General features: G+C 43.2%; 1 protein-coding gene across 1 annotated transcript in view; it reads left to right on the plus strand.

Moving 5' to 3' along the window:
* The window catches only part of POMGNT1 (protein O-linked mannose N-acetylglucosaminyltransferase 1 (beta 1,2-)), a 230,324-nt gene that overhangs the window by 90,929 nt on the left and 113,188 nt on the right, over positions 1 to 26,207 (plus strand). The window contains exons 10-11 of the mRNA XM_078671701.1: positions 16,514 to 16,589; positions 18,106 to 18,189. Coding sequence (XP_078527827.1) covers positions 16,514 to 16,589; positions 18,106 to 18,189 — 160 coding nt within the window. The remainder of the gene's footprint in view (positions 1 to 16,513; positions 16,590 to 18,105; positions 18,190 to 26,207) is intronic.

The raw sequence follows: 26,207 nt of genomic DNA on the forward strand, positions 1-26,207 counted from the left end.
TGCGACGTATTTGCCAAGAGTTTTAATCATATCCTCTCCGAAGAGAAGGCCGTTTGGTTTAGACGATGGTTCTTTTTCTGCAAGATCCCCGAGTTTCGGGTTGATTCAAATAAGCACAGATTTCCTCCTTTCAATATTGAGGGAGGAATTAGCATTCCCAAGGAGTACTATGGCTCTCTGGCTCCAACCTTTTATTAGGTTTATATCCAAGGGTGTGTTGGAAATCTGCGATTCCTCAGCAAGGTCGAGGATCCTAGTAAGGGGGCCTAGTAGGTCAAGAAGACGATCTTGACAGGCTTTAAGAGCTCTTTCCAGGCCTTTTATTGGATCCTTGCCCAATTTGAACAAGAACTTAATCAGGTCGGGGTCTAAGTTAGGTGTTTGACAGACTTTACCCTCTATGAATGGGCGAGGACACTCGGACCTCATGGTGTTACGCGATTCTCTTTCTAGAGAGTTCCACAGCCATTTGGTCACGAATTTAGCTACGTGATCGTGTGCATACCACTTTTTACTGTTAGGGTGGGAGATGTTTTTTGGGGAGAACATTTCCTCACCAAGAGGGTCGAGGATCGCGTCCTTCAACGAGGGGGAGGAATTCGCCTCTGAGAAGGTGTTAAGGTCCCAGTCATCAGTGTCTTGCTCATCAAGATCCAGGACGAATTCGTCGTCGGGATCGTCGAAGAACTCGTCTTCTTCAGAGCTGGGATCGACACGAGCACTGACAATAGTTGCGCCGCTGAGGGCGCCCAGCAAATTCGTGCCGCTAGGGGCACCCAAACCATGCGTGCCGCGAGGGGCAACCTTACCTTTTGGGGTGCTTTGGCCTCCCATGCCTTTTGAGGTGTTTGGACCTCCCATCTCATTTGAGGTAGCGCGACCTCCATCAGTGCTTAGGCAATGTTTCATTTTTTTATTAGCCTTAGAGTGTTCAGCTTCCGGATCGGAAGTGTTGTCATCAAGAAAAAGGGACCTTTTGTTAGAGATTACCTCACGCAATGTATCTAACATGCAGGACCTCATTTCCTTTTGAAGGAAAGATTTGAAAGCATCGCTGTTTATGATTGGGCGGGCTTGCCACAGCGTCATCTGACTCTAAATCAGACATAGTAGGTAAGTAAAGTTATATAAGTTGAGGTGTTAAGAGAGTTATCTCTTTTATTATGAATTTAAATTCGGATTAAATATTTATAATAACTAAATAATTAAATAACAATAAAGAGGTGTTAATGATAATAATTAAGTAAGATTATAAATCACCCCTTTTTTATTTATTTTTATTTATGAACCTAATCTAAGCTAAGCAAAGTTCTGTATTAACTCTGTATTAATTTGGGTAGTGATAATGAGTCAAAAGGCATGGATATTGTGCTCGAAAGGTAGGAAACAGCTGGTTAGGAAGAGCGCATCTGTTGTGAGCCGCATTTAAAAGAGGCAGCTCTACTCCTGCTCATGCCTTATATTGTTGACGTGATGTCATCTAATTCTTTGTTTTACCTTTGTGATGTAAGCGGCTGTTGTGAGTTGGCATTAAAGGATTAATGCATGATGTAGCCTCCTTGTCTTGTAATGAAATTGATGTATGTACCCGTTACCTTGATTGTATAGTCCCTGGGTAAAGACGCCAACTTAGTTCCTCCGAGTTTGGGGAAGTTGGCCCTGGGAACTCTCCAGTATGCGGACGATACGGTGGTCATGGACCACACCAGGGTGGGGCTCCAAAGAGCATTAAATAGTCTTGCAATATACAACAAGGAAAATAGCCTACGGATTAATGAGAGCAAGACCAAGATAGTAATCTTTGGTAAATACCCCCACAAAAAACAAGCAACATGGTCTTTGGGTGAGCACCGAATCAGGACAGCCACATCCTACAATTATCTGGGGGTATGGGTGTCTGAGAGGGCCACTGCAGTCAAACACATAAAGGAGTTAACACCGAGAATTAACAAAATAATCCTGTCTTTCAGACGTCTAAGCCATCGCCTAGTTAGTCCATCAATAGAACCCATGTTGACTGTACTTAGGGCAAAACTGATTCCCGCTATCATGTATGGTCACTTAGCCTTCCCAGGAGCACTTGAGAAAGTCATCAATGCGGCCCAGATGGAAGCTTAGAAGACTGTGCTACAAACTCATAGACAAGCAAGGAATACCAGGCTAAGGCTGGAAATAGGTTTGAACTGCCCGGAGTTGGTACTACAGGGGGACCTAATAAAACATTACATCAGAGTACTGAAAGCCCCTGAAAACCATCTTAAACACTTTCTAAAAATTATTTTCAGAGTAGCGGGCTCCCCATGGCACTCCAAGTTGGAACAAGCAATAGACCTATTGAAAATCGAGGGAAAGAGCATGCCCCTTCAGGAAATTCCTTATTCTGCCTGGGCCCAAGCTGTAAAGCGCCAAGTCCAGACCATCTCGTTTGAACTGGATCGCTCATCACTCTGGTACAACCCTCTCACATTGGCTCTGGACAAGTCATATACTCCTGGCAAATTGCAACCATATTTGCAAGATTCACTTTCAACTCAAGCAAGAAAGAAAATTCTGTGTTTGCGCCTCCTGGCCCTTAAGATTTTGGATTTTAACCCAAAATGGACACGATCTGACAGTACCATCTCCTGCCGGTTATGCAACTACCACAGAGAATATTGGCTACACCTTTTATGCTGCTGTTCAAAGCTGGCCAGCGATCATCATCGTCTGCTGCGCCCGGCCCTAAGGAACTAGGGCTTCAGAACTTGCAGAGAGGCTTTGGACTGGTGCTTCTCAGAAACCACAACTTGTTTACTTGCCAGGTTTGGCAAGTTTATCCTTCAAGTTAGAATTGCACTTGATTTCCATCAAAAGGCCACAGAACTCAGGGGTCCTGTCATTCTGCAATGAAAGTTATCTGGTGCCCTAACCCTGTTAGTCGTCACCTAATTTAGGGATTTCTTGCAAGGCCACTGGAATCAGAAATCCAATTTGGGGCCGGATAGGGGGCTTGTTAAGAATTTATCTTAATGACAATTAGCATTATGGAGAGAACAACCCTGTTGGACTCTTATACAACTATTTGATCCTTGGAGGTGCAAAGATGCGAAACGGTGCTAACTCATCATTTTAATTCCAAAAAAAAATCCCAAAAAAAATCTTTTAATTGAAGTTTTAACGGACACAAAGTAGTAAATAGAGCCTGCGTAGCCACGGTGCTATTTTAAAGCTGAACATTGTTGTTTTTTTGGGGGAAGGGTACCATAGGTGGGGGGTGTTTATGTGTTTTATACTGTAAAGATTTTAAGTAATCGCACAGTTAATAAAGTTACTTACTGTGGGGTTTCAGCTTGTCTGTCGGTTTGTCTGTCGAATAAATCAAGAGACACTGGGGTTTTGGGAAGAGCGGGTTTTATTCCGGTGTACAGTCTCCTTTTTATAGCAGGTATCCGGTAAAACGGTAGAGGGTTTGCCGCTTCCTCCGCCGCCTTTCGCACTCCGCTCCGCCTCCTTGTCTCCCGGTGCCTGCTGGGCGTTGTAGTCCGTGCTTCCGCCGTGGCCAGGACGATTCCGGGTGGAGTTCCGCCCGACGTGCAACAAAGGAAAGGAAATCAGAGTTACTCGGTTGTCCCAACACACTCAGTGGGAGGAAGGGGATGTGAGGGAAACACACGTGCAGTTATCTACCCCTCGGTAAGTGCCGGACGGTGAGGGAACAAAGAAACAGTCCCGAGGGGGATAGAATTAACGCTGTCCCCTAGGGTCACGGAGGTTTACCCAGAGTACGTCCAGCCCAGCCCAGGAAGCGGGACCGTACCTGTCCTAGCCACACTTCCCGGGAAGCGTGGCTGGGCGATGCGCCTTCTCGGTGGCCTCCTGGCGTGTCGCTGCAGTCTAGCTCCTCAGTAGGGCGGTCTCCTCCGTTCTCCGCTCTGGGTCCGTCCTGGTCCCGCCTCGTCCCGCTTGGGTCGGTGTTTCTTCCTTTCTCCGCCCCGTCCTTGGTTCTCTTCCACTCTCCTCCGTCCTGGCTCGACTTTCTCCCGTCTTCGTCGTCGATCCGCCACCACTCCTCTCCGTCTTCACTCCTTCGCCACTCCGCTCCGTCCTCGCTCTCCAGTCTCCACTCTCCGCCTCCAGGTGTAACACACACCTGTCCAGGGGCCGGGCCGGTATTTAAGGAGCGGCCTTGGACAGATTCCTGCTCTGCTGCCGCCCATTTAAAGGTACAGGGTTCCTCGCAGTCCATCACCGGAAGGCAGCTGACCACATCCGCGGTTTTCCAGGTGTCGGTATGCTGAAACAACAGAGGAGACACATGAAAAGGTAGGCCAGGGGGGCCCGCGTCCGGGTCCCCCGCGTCACACTTACTTACAGTGTAGTCCCTGGCTATTGAATTAAATTTCTATATTTATCAGGACACAATGTTACCTATGGAATGATGGAAAGTGATGTGTGCTGGATGACTTAGCGACATCCTCTTCTGCTGACCTATGTGTTTTGAGCTTGCCATTCCGGATTACATTTTAATATATACATTGTACATTTAGTGCTATGACTTTTCATTGTAATGTCATTACACCTACATTCCAAATGTTATCTTTGTCATTTCCAAAGACCCACAATAAGTAACTATTCCATGAGTTGAGTATTAAAAAAAAAAACACTCTCCAAGACTTTCAAGTTCATAAACATTGTGCTGTGAAACATCACACTTTACCCACACATAAATAGCTTGCAAATTTGCACAGAGTTATGATTTTATTCTGACAACGCTGCAGAAGAGTACACATATTGTACTTATCTCACTTATCCCTTTGTGTTTAGCCATGCAACAGTTGATGTTGTTGCACCAAGGATATTGTGCTGGATAACTAAACACTTATAAGGTCCCAAAGGCGAGACCTATTGGCTATGCCAATGTTTGTTTAAAGGGGCCTCGAAACTCGTCTCTATCGGGCTCTGGTTTGTGCCCTGGTGCAGTCAGTCCATTTTGTTCCGGACTGCAGTGACAGCTCGCACATCGATGTGCGCATTTTCACACTGCTCACTTCTCACTAGTGGACAAGTTATGGCATGACGTCATGTCGGGTGAGCGTTGTAGGAGAAGGGAAATCCTTTAAAGAGTCATTTTCTCTCTGTATTTCCCTTCTCTTTTTGAAACTCAGGAGCCGCAACATTTTTTGTGCTGTCACATGCAACTAACAACCATTAACAAAGCCAATCGAACTGACTTGTTGTAGGTATGCTACTTGTTGTATCATCTATCTAGATGCAATGACAGACCCATCAAAATACAAGTCAGGCGTCACACTATGCTAAGCACAGATTTCGAGCTTACATGTTTTAAGCCACGCCCTTAAGTACATTGGCCATGCCCCTTTGCGAGACCCTCCAGTTTTTTTTATCCCACTTAAAGCCCTGATCTTACCATCAGTGTCACACACACCCAAGAAGGCCTTGGCCCCACCATCCCCTTCCACTTCTTACCTCTATTTAGTAATCAAATAACCGTCACGTGACTGGCTGTCACAGCGCAGGTTGAGGCTACATACTCCAAGAGGCTGTCAATAATTCACCATTGCTTTCTCCCGAGCCAAGCACTGACACTAAAGTCGGACTTCTACAGTTTGGAACCCCTTGACTTTACATGTCACAAAGCTTAAACAGTCTGACAAACAGACAGATTTCTGTGGTTTATTCTGTAGCTATTGAAGTGTGCTTGGTGACGTACTGGATTTGTGACGCCATTTGAAACCTTCTTATAATATGAGTGCAGACACAACTTAACGCCGGTGTCATACTATCAGAACGGAAACCTCGCTGCTTCAGCCCTGTGCCAGACCGTTCTAAAGTGTGTGCATAAAATGAGCCAGTAAGAATCTACACAGCGCCAAGACACCCATGGGAGTGAACGTTGTGCAAAACCAATATCCCAAATAAATAAAAAATGTAACACTACCATTTCTTAAGTTACTAGTGCAGAGGAAAAGCTGTACTGCCTTGATGATTATTAGGCGCAGGGATTTGTCCAGCTTAGTGGCACTAAGGAAGGATGAAAGGCTCAGCCAGTCCCTTCCTTTAAGGTTGCAAGCTGAGCTCTGCAGTATGCCCATTAACCCACTGATATACGTTACCAGCTGCTGAAGGAATTCAGTTTCAGGCAGCCCACAATGTTCCAGACCCTGAGCGTCCGAGTGCATGCTTAGCTCTCTCCCGTATGCGCATTAACCTATTGACCGGTGTCAGAAATGGGGTTACCAATTCTACAGGGGGTAGCAAGGAGCAGAGCGGGCAGGCCAAACTTCAGAGGACATGTGTAAAGCATTCACGCAGTACCCACAGACGACACACCAGGCACACCACAACAGAGACACGACACTGCTTTTGGTTGGAAAAAGAATAAATTGTGTATTGTTTCCAACCTGCAAAGGTAAAAACACAATAATAGCAGTAATCACAAACGGGCGCGAACTGGCGCCAGGACAATGACTGCAAGGGGGATTATGTACATGGGAAATGGGACAAAAGTCCGTGAGTCCATGGCTGAAATAAAAACAAAGCGTTACAAATGGCATGAAACACAGGGTCAATATTGCAGGGCAAACACCGGTATTAATCCTCGGCAGCAGGCATTAAGCTTAACGTAACACATTAGGTATGACGACCCAGCATACCTTGCATCAGCATCCCCAGCGAAAATAACCTCACGCACCTAGCATCAACACCTGGCATAGGGCGGAGCAGGCCTAAATTATGGGGCAGGAAACACATCTACATATCTACCTATGTATCGAGGCACTGCTGTGCTAATGAATGTTACTATTACCAGCCACATTGGCACCGGCGAAGTGTAACACGCAAAGTTTTGGAGCTTTTTAACATCCTGCACACAAACCTAAATAACTTAAAAATACATATTTGTGTGAATTTGAGTGCAGGGGGCCTGAGAATTATTGAGGGGGGGGAGGGTTCTCCTACTCCCAAGCCTGCTGACAAACAACACTTTTTAGACGGAATATCCTGTTGTGCTGTTTACCAGACAACCAATACATAAGGAAAATGCCAACATCGCCTCAAAACGATTAGCGTGTAAAGTTTCGCAGTATATCACATGCATGTGGTGTTTAGCCTTAAAATTACCCACAGCACTAGTAAAAAGTGTGGTGGCAACTAATTGAATACCCTCATCAAAAACACTGTACACTGTAGTAAAAACACACAGGACCAGAAAAACAATTTGGAAAGAAGCTAAGGTTTGCAAAAACTGCGGCGTCTCGGAGCAGCCTGGCCGGGGACAGGCCCTCGCAGGGTTCATCCTCAGAGGGCTAACTAGCGGCATGGGTATTCTATAGCTGTGGCGGTAAAAGTTATGGTTGCGGACACTGATGAACCCCAAATGTAACACTGAAGTAAAAGTCCAGTGGTGAGACTGGGACAACGGTCCAATGAGGGAATGGATGAATCTAACATTCATTTAGACAACGCATTAAAAAACAAAGGTGTCTCTAGGCACTAGGAGAATGGCTAAGTTAATACAAGGCGCTGTCAGGAAAGCTCCGCAGCGAGGAGAAAGGGCTGGAGAGGCAGAGCCGTAAGTGGGAAACAATAAAGTTAAATTTGAATAGAAAGAAAATAAAACGTCTCAAGTGACCACAGGACGCGTTGCGTGGACCAGACACACAGCGTTTCCCTTGCTGGAGGGAGCAGGGGCACCATCTGTTTTCAAGATAATTACAAACAGATGGTGCCGATGCGTGCTCCCGCAAGGGAAATGCCAAACGTGCACGCCTTGCAATGCAAAACGTGCACACTTTTAGCCAGAATGCTGATCGATTGCAAAAGGTCCCCTCCTATGGAGCGCATGCACGCTGCTTAGGCGAGCCCTAAAATACAGACGCCTAAAGACATCTCTGCACCAGGCACCCCTGTGCCTTGGAGAAGAGGACTAAGGTATCTCCTTCTTCCTGAGCACCATAAGGCCTGAGCCCTGTTTGTGGTTCAGCCCGAATGGCTTCCTAGCCAGAGCCTGCAGTCACTTTACACAATGACGATCTCTATTAAAACCTATTGGGCCACAAATGCTTATTTGCACACTGCACCTGGCCACCCTTGTGTTGCTGGTGGTGTACTGCTGGTGCTGCCATGGTCTTTGCCCACCACTCACCTTAACTCTTGGTGATTGGTCTTGTAAGTTAAAGTACTGAACTCTTTTTCCGAACTTGCTTTTCCTTCAATAGGATATCAATGCAGAACTCTGAAGTTACAGTCTTCTTGTTTATTGGTTGCCAAAATCTTCAGCTTGCATACAAGGCAGCAGCAAATGATTGCCAGTTACAATGATAGTCGCAAAAGGCAGGATGTTGTGTGTTGTATATCTGTCATATAGTAATACAGATTACGTACATGACTGCATTTAACATTCTATAATGAGTGTAAAAGGTGTATGGCCTAGAAACGCAGACTGTTTGCATGGTAAAACTAACAAATGTGTGCTTCATCACCATGGGTTTGATTTTAGAAACTACCAAGTTTTTTGACGTTGTTCAAATTAAAAAGTCTTTCCACTTCTGTGGTACACTTATTGTATTGCAACTTGAAAGGAAGGTGTCCTTGTAGATGTCAATCTTGAATGGAAGAATGAACAAGCATTTACAATGCAACGGTTTCGCCTTCGGAAAAGTTAGAGCTATTGGCATTGTAAATGACAAACATTTTATTTATGTGTTGGTTTTGAAAACAGATAAATAAATGGCATTGTCATTTACAATGCCAATAGCTTACTCTGTCGCAAATGCGAGACATATTGCATTTGCACACACACACCAACACAAGAGCCCCACACACACACAAGTGCCCCCCCCCACACACACACACACACACACACACACGAGGCCCACACACATACCACACAAGAGCCCCCCACACACACCACACAACTGCCCCCCACACACACGCAAGAGCCCCGCCACACACACACGCAAGCGCCCCACACACACGCAAGCGCCCCACACACACACACACACGCAAGAGCCCCCCACACACATGCAAGAGCCCCCCTGTATTTTTATGTATTCAAGCAGGATCCATGCCAAATCTGAAAAGTCCAATTTCTGTTCAATTTAAATTATTTTCTGGCTTGGAAATTATGAAATAAAAACGATAAATTTACATTTTAACTCAAAAACTCCACAATTTAAATCCTTTACAGTGTTGACCAGTGTAACTTTCTAGTTTGCTCTAAAATGTTCAACTTGCAACTAAAGAAAACCAAAGTTACTTCTGTCAGTGATACTGGGAAAGCAGGTGACTCCAACCAGTCGATCACGAGCTACCACTAGCTCATAGACACCTTAGGAATTGCTCACAGCCTTGAGTTCATTTGTAAATAAATATAGGGTCAAATTGTACTTTTAAACTTAAGGGTAGCTTGTGTTTATTTTACATTGCTACCTTCAGGCTGCAGACAGAAAGGCCTGATGATGAGCAGTGCTGGAGACATATTTATGACCCAGGGCACAGAGGTGATGAACTGAATCACTGAAGTATTTAAATCTTAAATAAAAGTCCTTGTCAACTCAGGAGAAAATAACAATGAAAAGTTAACTTAATATTAAGTTAACTCTTCATTTTAATTGTATTCCATTTCAAAGTGTTGCAAATGGGAGAAATTAAAAGTGGATACAAATATTTCTATGAAACATTGAGACAATGTTTTTCTCCACTTTCAATTTAGCCAATTACATCTTAATATTTCAGGATGCATGTTTCTTCACTTTAAATACATTCAATTTAAACAAATTGCTGTATTTATCTGGTATAAATGCAGCACCATGTCTGCAGGCTGCTGTGTGCAAGAGTCTACTGTTTGTAAATGCAACACTTCGAAATGGAAGAAAATGTAATTGATGAGTTTATGGAACCAATATATACAAGTTAACTCTTCAGTTTCATTTTTTCCCATTTCAAAGTGTCTCATTTACACACAGCAGGCATCTTACTCCAAGTGGCTGGTAGACACAGTGTCATATTTATAACTATATTTTTTAGTGACAGAAAGTGTAGAAAAATGTTCTATATTATGAAAAAATTTTGCAGAACATTTTAATACACTTTAAAATTCTCCCATTCAAAACATTGGTTGTATGATTGTGTTATACATATGTAACAGTGCCATATATGGCGAAAGGTATGTCCTGGGCCACTAGTGCATACAACACAGACTCTCAGTAACCCATACACATATATTTGATTCATATGTTCGCATGTTCATGCATCCCCCCAAGACCACGCACTCACTGACAAATATGGCAGCCCTGTTATAGTACCCCTAGTAAAAGTATTTTCCTCAAACCCTAGTCTTTGGCTACATGGACATTAGGCATAGATTCAATGAAATTGGGGGTGTCTGGTAACACCGTGGAGTGGCTTGACCTTCAGTAGCTCACAATGATTTTCCCAGATCAGAAGTAGCTCTCACTACACAAAAGGTTGGAGAACCCCGGTATAACCCATACACATATATTTGATTCATATGTTCGCATGTTCATGCATCCCCCAAAGACCACGCACTCACTGACAAATATGGCAGCCCTGTTATAGTACCCCTAGTAAAAGTATTTTCCTCAAACCCTAGTCTTTGGCTACATGGACATTAGGCATAGATTCAATGAAATTGGGGGTGTCTGGTAACACCGTGGAGTGGCTTGACCTTCAGTAGCTCACAATGATTTTCCCAGATCAGAAGTAGCTCTCACTACACAAAAGGTTGGAGAACCCCGGTATAGCTAATCAGATTTTGCATACTAGGAATTATTAGCACCTACTCGGAAAGGGAAAAAAACACCCAACTAACACTCAAAATGCAACATTCTGTTAGCTAAAAAAAAGTTAGCATTGGCTTGGAGAGAATTTTTAATCCTTTAACTCGCAGCCCCCTGTGGTATTACTTTAAAACGATGTGTAGTTATTGCCAAGGTTAATGTCATGATGTGATTTTAAAATGATTCACTTGCCATAATGGTTCCCAGAAATTTCATACTGTAGATTCCCAAATCCCACTTAAGAATTGCATTATGCTTTGCCTCATACTATGGGCAAAAGTGTGCATTAAAAAGTTCAGATTACCACTTATGTTCACAAATAAATTCCTTGGGGGGGGCCTAAACCCTCTGCAAAACTGTCTCAAAACCTTATTGAGTTTTGATCTATTGTGTTGGTCCAAATAGTTTTAAAATGCCCATTTGTAAACATTGTCCCAAAAGTCTTGCAGAAGCCTGAAATGACCCTGTAAAGTCATGTTTTGATTGCCTACGTTTTGTCTCATCATAATACAAGCCATGGGTGCTTAGAATACGCTCCTTACAGCAATTTTCCCCAAAAGCTCTTTAAAAGCTCTTGGAGAAAAATACGGCATTTCCCTGTTCCCATGTGTACCTTTACAACTTGTCCAGTTTTAACGTGGTCCTGCCCTAGTGCACCTATCATGCATCAGTCACTACAAATTTTTACTGAAGCAATCCTTCGGCCAAAGTCCCTTATTGTGGTGTGAAAAAAAGTTTCTTTTATGATCTGTGCAGCCAAGAAAACTATTTGCATGCATCAGGAGAGGATGAAAAAGAGACTCTCTAGCACAAATTATTTTAACTAAAAACTGACCGATTATAAATCTATACACGGATATCAAAATCACCTTTGGCCTTCAATAAGTTAACAAGATCGCTACTGAGAGGTGGGTAAATTAAAAAAAATAAAAACAGTATGCCCAAGATCTTGCTTGCTAGTCACCCTTTACCCACAGAATTCTGCACAACTTCCCTTGGTAAGAATCGACAAACTTGACTAAATTGTGATGTCTTTCATAGGGTTGAGTGTATCAACTGAGGACTAGCTTTGTCGATCTAATTTAATGCGACACCAAATAGAAGTGCACATTTCCAATGTGTGGCGTGGTGTAAGGCAAGGCAGGATTTTGTAGATAGCTGTTCAGTGAGCCATCTAGCTAACAGAGTCTCTCGATGGCTGCCTATGAAGCAGACACCATTTCGAATACAATGGTCTTTGTAGAACATGGAAAGGGACCAAGTGGGGTTCTATACTGCCTGACATAAAAGGAGCAAACAGCTGGGTAAAAGTAAGGCTCAACAAACTTGACTGTACTGCAAGGACATTCACGGATTTACACGTATCATCTTTGGTCTCAGAGTGACAGGGTACCTTAAGGAGACATTAAAAACGTGAAAAACATCCACTTTGGGGCAGTGGACTGAGTCAAATTGGTAATTAGAGAATAATATGTGAACCAATGTGGTAAGTCAAGGCCATCTGAATACTAAGGTCACTGGCGAACAAGTAGAAGTGTGTAACCACTAAAGGAGAGTGAGAGGATGAAAAATATAAGCACAGCCTCTTTATCCAGAAAACTCACAACACAAAACGTGCTTAGGATGACAAGGGAGGAAAATTGATAGTTTAGCTATCTGCTTCGCTAACAGAAGCCACTTTTATTTTGGTTTCCGGGACTATTTTTTGTGCTTGTCCGACGCTGGCGACAGCCACTTTCCATAACAAAACAAACATTGCAACCCTATGCGGCTAGGGGTAGCAGAAGGTGACGCACAGGATCAGCCTTTTGCACAGCAGAAAAATCTGTTCAGTCTTGCAGTATAAATTTAAAGCATAGGCTCGCTGTTACAGTTCGATAGTTGTGTCTGTAAGTTAACCAGGAGAAGCGCGCTGTCTATCACGTGAACGTGAACAGAGAGGAGCGCTTAACAACGGAACCCCTCAAGCCTCCTTTGTCAGACGACTGACATCCACCATAACATTCTGCTGTTGATATTTTTGCAGCGTTCCCTAAACTGATCAGTTTGCTTGGCACAGACATAAGCATACGCTTGCTGCTGCTGGTTTAGAAGCTGTTCTCATCACTGCACTGCGACCTGTCGGCGTTAATTAAGAGTCTATGTAGGTGATGAATACTCACTCCGCTCATATGAGTGAGCACTTCCCTTTAATTGAGGCGGTCACAGTTTTTGTTACTATTCGTCTTAAAGAAAACCGAGCACCAGCTGCTGAAATATTACACAAAATAGCATCCCACGCTGGACTCGCAAAAAAACATGGCATTGAACAAACTAGAACCTAGACACTAAAAATTGAATTTTAAGAATCTTTGTGCAATGATATATGCTCATACCAGTTCGTACCAAGTGACATGAAAGGGCCAGCTTTGATGCAATGACGTGGACTTAAAAACCTAATACCGTAGAACCTTGGTCACTATAAAGCGCTCTGACATCGTCTTTGGATTCTGTCGGCGCTACACAAAAATCAGAAATCGAGAAACTGTAGAATGAAGTGTCGAATCTGGATGATATAAACCTCAGAGGCTTCACTAATATATTTATATTAAAAACAACAACCAACATCGAAGCTCGACAGTTACACTGTAAACAACACAAGGTTATCGGGTACACTTGTATCGCATGTACTGCCTGAGCAACAGGTGGCCTCTGCAAATGTAAAGGCGTCGTGAATGAACACAACGCGCCGCCCTGGTGAGATATAATCACCATGTTTGAAACAACAACAAGGATTTTCATGGAAATCCCGCTGTTCACTGAGGCAATAAATCAGATCTCTCTTTGCAGTGCTGTCAGACTGTCCTTGTTCTGTCGGCTCATCAGATTTTCCCTACCCTCCTCTGTTAGGACATTTCGGACCTCTTTCTTTCAGGATACGGTAAAAATAAAGCACACTCACCGGAGTCGGCAGTCCCCACTTCCTCCTCTCCGAGAGAGTGCCCTGTGTAAGTTGCAGTTGCCCTGCGGCAGGGCTGTGGCTGTCTTAAGACGTGGCCACGCCGTTGCTGCAGCCGTCATTGAACACAGAGGGGGGGGGCGGGTGTCGCACAGTGACACACCCAGAGGACGCCGAGCGAAAGCAGTTCATTCCTATAGAAACAGCATAGCAGGACAGTACCTTCTGCGAAACAAAGCAAACCGGGGAAAGGACAACAACTGGTCCTCACGTCCCTCCTTGAAAAACTAGTCAGGTCCCGGGCCGGCAGCCAATCACAGCGCGGCCCGGGGAATGACATCACGGAGGTGCCCCGGGCCGGCAGCCAATCACAGCGCGGCCAGGGACACACGGCAAAAAGGGGTGGGACTTAATAAAGAGTCAAACGCCCACGATTCGCGTTCTGACCGGGCAAAAGTGATTGACAACGATGTCTTCCAATGGCTATCCTCCATTTATGGAGCTAGCCAATGGAAGACAGAGGCGGGACAAAGCCCATACTGTAGGATCATAAGATTTCGCCCTGGGCGGAGCACTGCTTTGCAGTGCTACGGCCAGGGCGAAACCTAAAAAGGATGGAATGGAAGAATGAAAAAGTAGCATTGGCTTCCCTAGCCTCTGTTTGCCTCTGCAAAATATGCACATTTATGTAGCAAAATAGGAGCAGAGTGCGACTGATCACTCTTTTCTCCATGTCGCACCAATTCCTGTGATGAGACGCTGAAGGACTGAATTCCAGTTGCTGACTTGATGACAGCATACGATATGCAGGAAAACTGTGCCTGGTTTGGCATAAGTAGGTTTTAGTAAACTAGTAGAGCCCTAGAAGTTAGATGGCTGACCGCATTTTTACACTTCATGTAGATAGAAGCCAAGTAGATTAGGGATGTGTGATCAAATGCAACTATGGCCTCCCTGATGTTCACGTTGATTTGTGTGTAACCTGCTGAGGTGGTTGTAATAATTCAGATCTCACTAATTCACATGATTTGTAGAGTGATACTGCAAAATAATCACATAATAGTAAAATAAAAAAATTTGGGAGTGCATAGTACATTTGGGTTACAGGGGTGGGACATCATTTATCATCTTTTGCAGATTAGAGTTTCTCTGACATGTTTATCTGACTTCAATCGCTCCTTGTCTGACGGAGCAAAGGTGAATAGGTGAGAGAGATCTGTTTGTTCCTCTTTTGTCTGTAAAGGGCATATTTCATTTTAGTGCTGGGACCCCCAATAATAATGGGGTGAACGCAAAATCTCAATTTTCAATTGATAAATTAAAAATGAGGGCCATGAGTCTCTACTCATGTGCGCACATGTTTCACAATGCACTTGTTCCCATGCTTCACTCCTTATAGGCAGTAATCATGGCTATCAATGAACGGCTTTCTTTAATAGAAAACCCATTGCAGTATTGCAAGACATGCTTGTTTGTGCATCATTAAAAACGAGCATTGGCAAAGCTAGGACCTTGTCCTTTTACAGCTGAGACACGTTGGCTTTACCGATACTTGGTTTCTTTGGTATATAAATTGGAACTCTAGCTTCCCTGTCTAGCATTGGTTCTGTATGAGTGATTATACTATGTTGTATGTTAAAATGCTTTTCGCCCAGATCTATCTTTGCATGAGGAAGTAGTAGCCACCCTCAACTAAACTGTTGAACATCTCTTTGAATATGGAGCACCATCAGTAGACTGTCAAATTGTCAAGCGGAATGGGGAAAAATCTAAAAGGCAGTCCATCAAAAATTAATAGCGCATGGTACCACTGATTTTTTTTTTTAAAGCTGTTCTATGACACCAACCCCTATACCTTATTTGTGCTACGTTGTTGTTTTGCATCTTATGCCACCTACTGAAGTGATTTCCCAGGTATATGGCTGTCGTCCTGTGGCAGGAAAGTAGTTCCAATTAAACCAACTTACTTAGACGAGGCTTATGGGCCTAGGCGAAAGATGAATGTTATGAGCAATAAACCTTTTTGAGTTGTTTTTTCAAATGTTTCTTTTTTTCTGCTTCTTTAGACATTATTTGTTTTTTGCCCTTTTATTCTTCCTAAGAATGAATGTAGGGTATGTGGTGTTAGCTTACACAGATGGATACGATTGCACTCTTTGGTCATTTTATATGCCTTGGAAGCCAGACTTAGACCTCTCGAGGGCCGAATCCGGCTAGCAACTAAACTAGACTACTTGCCGTTTCAAGATACTCCTAAGAAAGTGTTTTTTTAAGCGGGACACAATTAGCAGAGTAGTATTCACTGTAGTATGTGTAAAAATACTTACATCTTAGGTTTATTTGAAAGAACATCCATAAAATCCAACATAAATATACAGCAATACATTACTTTGAACATTAAAATAGAAAAAATGCAATTGATCTATCTCTATATTCTTACCATGAAACCAGTAGCCAACCCTAGTTAAAAGCTTGGCAGTCCTAGGTGTTAAAGAGGTACATACTATCTTCTATATAATGTGATGGCCTTGTTGACTGTGCATGAGCCGTGAGACATGGGCAATTGTTTTTTTACATTTTCTTTACCACTATATTTATCTGCAGAGTCTGAGTAAATATGTGCTTATTAATTTTCCAATCCTTTGTTTTTTTTTCCAAGTTTCAAATCTATATTTGTGGACATAACTTCATCGGATTTCAAATAAATAAAATACAAAACAGTTCATTATTGAATATATTTTTATTTATAATAGATATCATTATTATTACTTTATAGGATGCTACGCTCCCTTCTGTCCGCACAGGGTGTCACTCCCCAGATGATTACTGTTTTTATTGATGGCTATTATGAGGTGAGGTTTAACTTATTGTATTGTTTATCATTTACCTTTTATATGGTTTAATGTGAATTGTTGGACCATGCAAGAATTCACAACGATAATAGCACGTGCTAACACTGAAAGGAAAATAAGTCAGTAAAACATTAAGAAGGTCCAGAAGTTGGTGCCTATTTTTTTTTTTATATCGCCTGACACTGGTTCACAACCAGTTCGTAAGTAACTGTGGGCAATGAGCTGCGTTCCGCTAGTGGAGGTTGCGGAGATTTGTTAACTACGCATTACATTGACCTATGGGGGAGGACCAAGCAGAGGCCTTGAACACAACGAGCATATCATGCTAAACGATTCAGTGGTGGTCCCATCCTCCTAGGACCACCCCAAGCAAAGGTATGGGCAAAAATACAATGCCACCAAAGACCCAGCAAAGCATTATAGGGCGACATTCTAGAGTGGTCTTTGTGTTCAAGGCATCTGCTTGGTTCTCTCGCTAAGTTAGGGAGGACCCCAAAATCATCACCTCTCTCACTGCTTGCTGTATTTTCCTTTTGTGAGATGACAATATGCATTTTAGCAGGTACAGATAGAATTACTTGTTGTTTTACCAAAGGTATGTGAGGTTTCCGTTTTATTAATTGGGATGAGATGGAACAGAGTAACGGAACGTAGTGTTTTTGTTCAACTCCGCAGAATTCCCCATAGTGGTACTCTGCCAACTTCCCCCACCCTTATACATAGGCTATGTGTGGCATGTTTCAATCTCGTTTTAATTTTTTTATCAAAATGGATGTCTGCTGAGCACAACAATTCAGTGGAAAACAGCCACACATTGAAACAGCCCATTCGAAGAACTGTCTTTTATTTTGTTGGTCTGTATTGTAAATACAAGTCTAAATAAAATACTCTGTGCCCAGCGAGAGGTACTTTCCCACTCCTTTATGAATGTTTGTATATGTGTATGTGTATGTGTCTTGTAAAGCGCACTGCTGCCCTGAGGCGTCGTGGCGCTGTAGACCGCTGGGGATCCTTGTGAGATGGTCCCTACTGGGTATCTCCAAGGTGAAACCAGGCATCCCCGGCGAATGTGGGGGGCGTTGTAGAGATGAGGCAAGCTAATGACCAGAGTTGCCAAGTGTGATCCCTGGTTAGAGTAGGCACCGAGGCGAGAATTATTGAGTCCGCTGACCCTGGTCCACGACCCTGCCGCGTCGGGAATTGAACCCTGGTCCCGGTCCGTTCTCTGCTTCCGGTTCTGCCGCCTCTAACCAGTGAGCCACATCACTCCACAATGTTTTTATTCCTAAAGTTATAGGAAGCTGTCCCGCAAGTTCATAGTTATCATGCACGACCTCTTGCTCATCTTCGTCTGTTTGATTTACACATAACGGTCTATTTATGTTGTTAAAGTACATGGTGGATGAAAACATTTGCTACTTTCTCAGTTCTCTTATTTGTTAATGAAAATCAAATGAACTATAGCTGTTCTAAATATAAAAATATGGTCTGTTCTTTTGTTTTTTTATCGTGCCAGGAACCAATGGATGTCGTAGAACTGTTTGGACTAAAGGGAATACAACACACTCCCATCAGCATTAAAAATGCTCGGGTGTCCCAGGTATGCCATATCTTGTTCTTGGTGATGATCATTGTTTTTTCTAGTACACTATATTAATGTTCCTTATCTGCTACGCAATCACTGGAGCTCCTGATGAGACTAATACATTGTGTAATCTCTTGCTCGGTTTCATTAATGTAATTTGTTTTATAGTGTCAGATAGTGCATGTCGTGACTTGGGCAATAGTACCATGACGCTTAGCAATATGAAAACAAAACATGTGGTGGCTAAAAAGTGCCATTTACATAGCAGCATCCTGTAACTGGGCAATAGCTCATCATAGACCTTCATAGTTGTAAAGTGAAACGATGACTGCTTTAGTTAGCTGCCCAAAGTGGGTATGAAGCACTACATTCTTTTCCATCACAATGAACACCAATAGAATTTTGAATAAACTGAAAGACCACTTGAAACCAGTTGTAGCTTCTGGATGGAACCAAAAATGAACTGTTATATAAATTCCTTCACTCTTTAGATCAGATTGGGGGTAGGGGATCTCTATAGCTGGAGGCCCACACCACCCAAGCCAACAGGTTAAAGTGTAAAATAGCAGATGCCCGCCAATCAGAGCATCTGAATGACTGAGGGCTGACCTTCAATATAAAGCAAGGACAAAAAATGGAGAATACACACTGCAGATGTTTTTTAAATATATTATTCCTTCAAGCATACTGTGTTTAGAGGGGGAAAAAATCCTACAGACCTTAAAGGCTGAAGACTGTATAGTGTGCTTACTTTAAGAAAATAAAGCAGTGTTTGTGATTTAGTTGTACCTGGATAGGCGTATTGAAGAGTTAGAACTTGCATGAGGGATTTAGACCAGTGTCCCTTAACATGAAGCAGAACACTAAAAGGCCAGTTTGTCATTTGTTATTTAAAAAATTACCATTGACAGAAAAGTTATGTTGAACAAGAACAGGGATTGAAGCAGAGGCTCTCAAATGTACCACAGTGAGGTTCTAAGAGGAGAGGGCTTCTTTACAGACTGAAGAGTTGGAAGATGATATTTATACATTAATTAAAAAGAATATCACATCAACAAAGAGTTATTGCAGATGTAAGACTTCAGTTTGTTAGATACTGACTGGAGTATCTCGGCTGCTTCCATAATTAGGAGCAGGATTGTCCTAGATTCACTGCCAGGAAAGACAGTGATGCTTATCAAACAGAGAGCTTATTGACAGAGAGGAAGTTATGGACTTGTTTATGTCGAACATCAGCAAACATCTTGTTTAAATTGGCATTAGCATCTCTTAGGCCGGTATTAGCAGTTCTTAGGCCGGTGAGTATTAGTTGACTCGCCATTTGGAATTTAGAATACCTCTGGAGGTCGAGGCCCTGGGTGTACATGCTAAATGTGTTCCCTGTTTGACGTCTAAAAGGTGATGGCCCAATCCTTTAAGGTGGACACCTGTCCACCTTAAATACTAGTCTACTTTCCTACACAGTACAAGAAAGGTTTTTTCATAAGAACACCTTTTACACTGTAACTAACACAAATCTGCCTTCGCACCAATGAAGGATTACAAATAAACTTTGAGTGAACTTTGTAGTATTTTCCTAACAAGTCGACTTTCTCTTTAGAAAAATTCATAACAACTTCTACAGTGAAAATAGCACTTTCCACCTAGTCGCTGTATAATAACCATTCTGTTCTTAGCATTCGGGTGATGACACTTTTATACTCTAAGCAGACATCTTTGTGGGCTTCATGGCACACTTTGGGATTACTTAATGTTTGAATGCAGGTTTTTCTGGATGTCAAGACCATTTGTGGTGTTGCAGTTGTTTAGGCTCCGGTTAGGCTACAGTGGTTTGGATGAAGGAACTTAAAGCTTTTCTATTTGAGAGAATACGCCATACTTGATCCTAGTTGGCAAACGGTCTAACAAATCATGTTTCTAGGGTGAGGATATTGTCAGAGCTCCTTGCCCTCCTAATGCCTTGAGTAGTGCAGACACGCTGATAACTCCATCTGTGTCTGTGCTTTGATGTGTGCTGCTCACTAGCCTAACTGGGCTTTTTCTTTAGTTATGCAGTACTAGAAACACTTTTTAAAATCCTTTTAACTTGACACTTTTTCTGTTTTGGAGAATGCACCATTCTCGATCCTGGTTGGCTATGGGGTAACCAATCAGGTGGCTTGGAGGAGTCTGTCAGAGCTCCTTGCCCTCTTAATGCTACGAGTAGCGTGGACGTGCTGCCGGCGCGCCAAACGTGTAACAAAAGTAAGCCCATCTGTACCTGTCCGCAAACGGCCAGAGCTAGGGGCTTGCCACTATGCCCCACGTTATACTTACACTTCTAAAGAACTCAGACTGCTACATCCAACAGCCCATAATCCTGACTCCTCCACCCTGTCACTCCTCTCCAACCTAGGGCTTCTAAACAAACCCAGCACTGCCATTGTACTGGCAGAACCATGAATACCATCCTCAATTGACACATACCCCAGGCTCTCTTTCCCAGTAGCGTACCTCCCTCCAATCTGCTTTGGATCTTCTACTTGAATGCCAGGTCCTAAAAAATTGCTAGGCAAGATGGCAGATGCGTGCGCATCTGAGTGAGCAGCGGGTGATGCGGCTTACCTCCATTCGGACCCTTTCCTCCTAAAACAGCGAGTGATAATTGCGTGGCTTGTGGTTGTGCTTCTTGTGGATTTTCGACATTGCTTTAACCCCTCTGACACTTACTCTGGCATGATTGGGGACTGGATTTGTCTTTGCCGGCACTTTCCTTCTCGACGGCTCTGCTGCTGCGGGTTTTGGAGCTGCCGATCCGCCGCTCAGCGCTTCACAAGTGTGGCTAGTGAGGTGGTGTGTAGGGCGGTGCTTGCTTCTCCCGGTCCGAGGAAGGGGAAAGACGCGGCAGCGATCACTCAAGTGTCAAACATTTCTCTGCGGAAAGCACTTACTCGCACGACGGGAGAGTTGGTTGTAAAATTGGAGGCTCACAGCGGTATCAGGAAAAACAGAGTGTGAGCGCGAGGTGTATGAAGATGCCTCCAAAAAATGCTAATTCAAATATGGCGATTAAAGGGAGAAGACCACAAACTCGAGCAGTGGCCGCAAGTGAAACTGATTTAAGGAACCCAGAAGGAAATATTGCTGAACAGGACCAGGTCTGTGAGTAATGGTTTTGTAAATACCAGCACAGTTGCACCAGAGACTCATTTGGTAAAAAGTGGTTCGTCAGAGGGGGCTGTCCCGAAAATCCCGGGAATATTTAATAAAAAGAAGAACTTACCCAAGGCCAAGCTGCAAACACCGGGAATCTCAAAGAAAGGATTAAAAGTAGCAGCAAACTTAACCACTGATGCTCCATACATCTGATGTAGGTAGCATAATCTTGGATGAGGCACAGTCTAATTTACTACCTGCAGTTAGCATAGTACAAGGTGAATCTGTGAGCATGATGATTCTGCATGAAAATAATACAGGACATTCAGGGAATATAGTAAATTCAGATATGATAGGCATTTTATCAGAATGTGCCGTAGATACAGACTCTCTTGACTCTGCCGGTAAATTCTATTTAATGTCAGATCTCTCAAACGCTCTGGAAGTGGGGAGCCTGGAGGGGGAGGATGAGTGGAGAGACGATAGGAGCCTGGGTAGCACTACTGGCACGGCAGACTCTATACATGATGAGGAGGAAGAGGACGAGGAAGGGAATGTACACCAGCAAGGATGGAGGAATGGTTGTCGGAGGAAGGCACAGTTCGTAAAATTATGCACTCCCAAGTCCCTCCAATTTCACCTGTTACAACGGATGCTGAGGGATTACCACCTGGGGATCAGCCTGATGATACCAGTAAGAGCAGGAGCGAGATAGATACAGGGTCCAATATCACCCTTGAAACCATTTACCAGGTTATGCTGCAGCACCGTGAGGATACTAAATCAGAGAACTTAAGAACGCAAGGAGCAGTGCGGAGACTTCAAAAGACAGTCCGTAGAGTTGTTAAGACCTGTAGTGATCTTGCATCCAGAGTAGTGGAGGCTGAAGAAAGAATTTCATCGATGGAAGATGCAATGACACACCAGAAGACGCAGATCACCAGCCTACTATCCTTGCGTGATTACATTGACTGGAAACTCGTTGATTTAGAGAATAGGTCAAGACGGAACAACCTACGTGTCCTTGGTATTCCCGAGGGAAGTGAGGGGAAAAATACCCGCAAGTTTATTATAGATCTCTTTACTGAAGCCTTCCCCGAGCTAACCCAATGGCAATGGGATATAGAAATTTAAAGGGCACACCGATTTCCTTTCAACATTAGAGAACCCAGAGGGTCTGCAAATTTAAAACCAAGGGCAATCATGATAAGCCTGAACAACTTTCTTGCGAGAGAAGTTCTTTATGATCTAGCTAGACCTGATCGAAAACGGAAGGGGAAAGGTACAGAATTTTTCGTGCGACCTGACTTCTGTCAAGTGACAGAACAGCAGAGATGGCAGATGTGGCAGCTTATACCCCTCTTCCAGAAAAAAGGAGCACAGGCGTTTTTACTGAATCCAGCCAAGCTTAAAATTGTTTATAAAGAGAAAACCCAATTTTTTGCAACCGAAAACAGGGCTAAGGAATTCTTGGACTCCATATAACAATACTATAACTGAGTGCAATCATTGAAGTGATAATGATGTTGGAATTTTTGTTGTTTAGTCTTAAAAAAGAAGTGCAGTTTTGCCATCTATGTATTCCTTCCTTTCTGATTAACTCCTGTGATCCACTTTTTACTGTTTAGCGTTTTTTTCTTTTTGATATGACACGGGAGAGGGGGGACTGGTAAGGGGCAGAACGGGTAGAATGATAATAAATAACAATGAGGAGCTGTACTCCCCTTAGATATGTATTTCCAGGGGAGGTAGTAATAACTGCATTAAGATTATCATGAGCAGTGTTTTTTTATGTTCGGTTTTCGCCCATTTAAGTTATTCGCTGTTTGGGGGATCGGTTATGATTGGAGGTAGGCACAACTTACTTCTCTAACCATCATCCATTGGGGACCCACCTGTCCCTGTGCCTTTTGTGGGAGGGTTTCCGGGGAGGCGTGGGTGGGCGTGGGGGGGATGGATGTGGGCGGGGGGGGGACAAGCAAGTACAAGTACAGAGCAGAATTTTTTGGGGTAGTGCGATACTATAAGATATGTATCACGCTATTGGAGATTAAAAATGGAGACATGGTAGAAATATTCAGTGTGATAGTTAGTAGAAATGTATTTTACTGTAGACCTATTCAGACACAATACTTGATTTTTGATTATGATCATGGCTAGGCTTAGGATATGCTCATGGAATGTGTGCGGGCTTAATGACAGGAAAAAGAGAGGAATTGCGGCACAAATTATTCATACTTTAAGAATTGACTTGTTTTGTTTACAAGAAACTCACCTGGCATGGAATAAAAGACACTTACTTTCGGACCTGGGGATGGAGACTGTAGGAGTCTCCAGACAAGGCCCAACAACTAGAGGAGTGGCAATTATAAAAAAAAAAGGGGAATGGGTATTTGTTAAAACTGATGCTTGGGGGAGGTGGGTGATTACGGATTTTTGGTTAGGGGATCAATCCTGGACAATATATGCCATATACGGTTCAAATGTCGATGATCCCGAATTGTTAAATTTTCTCAGCTTCGAACTCGCAGAATGGCCTGCTCCGCTTATAATGTGCGGGGATTTTAACATTCATGTGGAGGCACAATTTGATCTTATTTATGACTAGCAGCCCGTCCCGAACTTGTCCGGGAGCAATCAGGCTTCCCCGAACCCCGCCCGCACCGACTTTGTCCAGCAGCCCGGGCCCCCGCCCGGTCCCCCGCCTGTCCCGACCCCCGCCTGCCCCGACATTGTCCGTGGGTCCCCCGGAGCCTTACCTCAGCCGCCGCTCCTCCCCCGCGCTCCTCAGTTCACCGCTCCTCCCGCCTGTCCGCCGGTCGTCACCGCTCCTCCCCCGCGCCATGTCCCCCGCGCCATGTCCGCCGCTCCTGGACGCCGCTCCTCCCCGCGCTCCTGACGTCAGCACGCAGGTCGCGGCCGGCGCTACTACGAAGGGACTACTTTTTTTTTTAAGGTACATTTTTTAAATAACGCATATTTTTATAGTTTGCATAGCCTATGTCCATCTGCACACCCTGACGATTACAATGATGTATCAGGTGTGTTGATTGGCGCTGTGGTTCCCGAGTTTACCCGCCTCAAAGGTTCAAAGTTCTCGCTTTATAATAGTAGTATAGATGAAGGATATCCTGGTAGAAAAGTTAAGGTCTATAAGGCCTTAAGAGGCTTAATGACTGAATTTGGTCTGGGTGATGTAGGATTTGCAATAAATATGGGTGCTCCGGGTTACACTTTTTTTTCATCTCCTCACCAGAAGTTTGTACGTCTAGACAATTTTATTGTAACATTTAGATTAATAAACGGCCTCGTCTATGTTATCTTCCCTAAAAGAATTTATTACCATAACCCCATATTGATCGAAATCCCCATAGCCAGCATAGCAAGGTCTTTACACACTCAGTGGAATATTGAACGAAAATTACTGGCAGATACCTCCTATATAGAGCATATGGGGAATTGGATAAATGATTATATGGGATTTAATCGCGGCTCTACCTCCCCGCAAATGGTCTGGGATGCATTGAAATCGGGGATACGGGGCGAAACACTTTCATATTCCATAAACAAACAAAAACAATTTCGAGTTAATATGGCTTCGCAATTTAAAAAGTTACAAAATTGCGAATCTAAGCTTGTAACAGCAATAAGGGCATCATTAGAAATTGAGGATGTAAAATCTGAATTAGCAATCCTAAAATCAAAACTGTACGAGAATTTTGCTAAGAAATTAGCTGAACAAATAGCTGTTAATTAGGCTAAAATTTATGAAGTAGGAGAAAATACGGGACGAATCTTATCTAAGAAAATTCGATAAAGGATGCTAACAATTTAATCAAAAGTATTCAGGATCAATCTGGCCAAAATGTGGATAAAACAGAAGAGATTCTTGAAGTATTTAGACATTACTATTCTGACTTATATACGGAGGAAAATCTCATGTACACAGTAGAAAACTTTTTAGATTACAATAAAGCAGAATCTGTGATCAGATTAACATCAGAGCAGTCTTCAATCCTAGAAAAAGATATCACGTGGGAGGAAACAGAAGCGGCTATTCTCTCTTTGGCATCAGGAATACCTCTGGAAATCTTTAGGATGTTCCGTAATATATTAAAGAAAGACATAATGTTGACTTTTAAAGAGGCACAGAATGGCAGACCACCAGAGTCATGGAGACATTCAATTATCTTGGCCTTTCTGAAAAAAGACAGACCATCCATCTTACCGTCTTCCTATAGGCGATCTCTTTAATAAACGCCGATAGTAAGATTTATTTGAAGATTTTGGCCAGCAAAATCTCCAAGATAATATCCGCTATAGTTTCAAACTTCCAACGTGGTTTTATCCCGAATAGTGATACCACAGATCATATTCGGCGTCTTATTGCTGTTATGGACTGGCCCAAGCAACAAAGACGCCCATAGGAATTACCCTGTTGGATGCCGAAAAGGCATTCGACAGGGTAACCTGGACATATTTGTGGGATGTGGTAAGCCAGAAAGGTTTTGGACCAAGAATGTTGCAGGCCTTGAAAGCCTTATATGTTTTTTGCCAACTGCCTCTATTAAAATAGCAGGAAATGAATCTGCTCCTCTACGATATCTAGAGGAACCCGGCAAGGGTGCCCATGCTCCCCGCTTTTATTTGCCCTATATATTGATGTTTTTTTTTTAAATAAATTGAATTCAGCAAAAGATATAGAGCCTGTCAAAATCTCTAGGATGAGTTACAGAGCATTAGCTTATGCTGATGACATCGTAGTAATAACCACAAATATTCAAAAAACAATTCCAGTTATAGAAAAATTGGCACGTCAATTTGGCTCCTTTTCTGGCTATAAATTGAATACCTCTAAAACCCAAATACTATATTTAGTAGAAGAGCCTTTACCTCTT

Source organism: Lissotriton helveticus, chromosome 1_2 (genome assembly GCF_964261635.1).
Source record: "Lissotriton helveticus chromosome 1_2, aLisHel1.1, whole genome shotgun sequence".
In the NCBI taxonomy this organism is placed as follows: domain Eukaryota; kingdom Metazoa; phylum Chordata; class Amphibia; order Caudata; family Salamandridae; genus Lissotriton; species Lissotriton helveticus.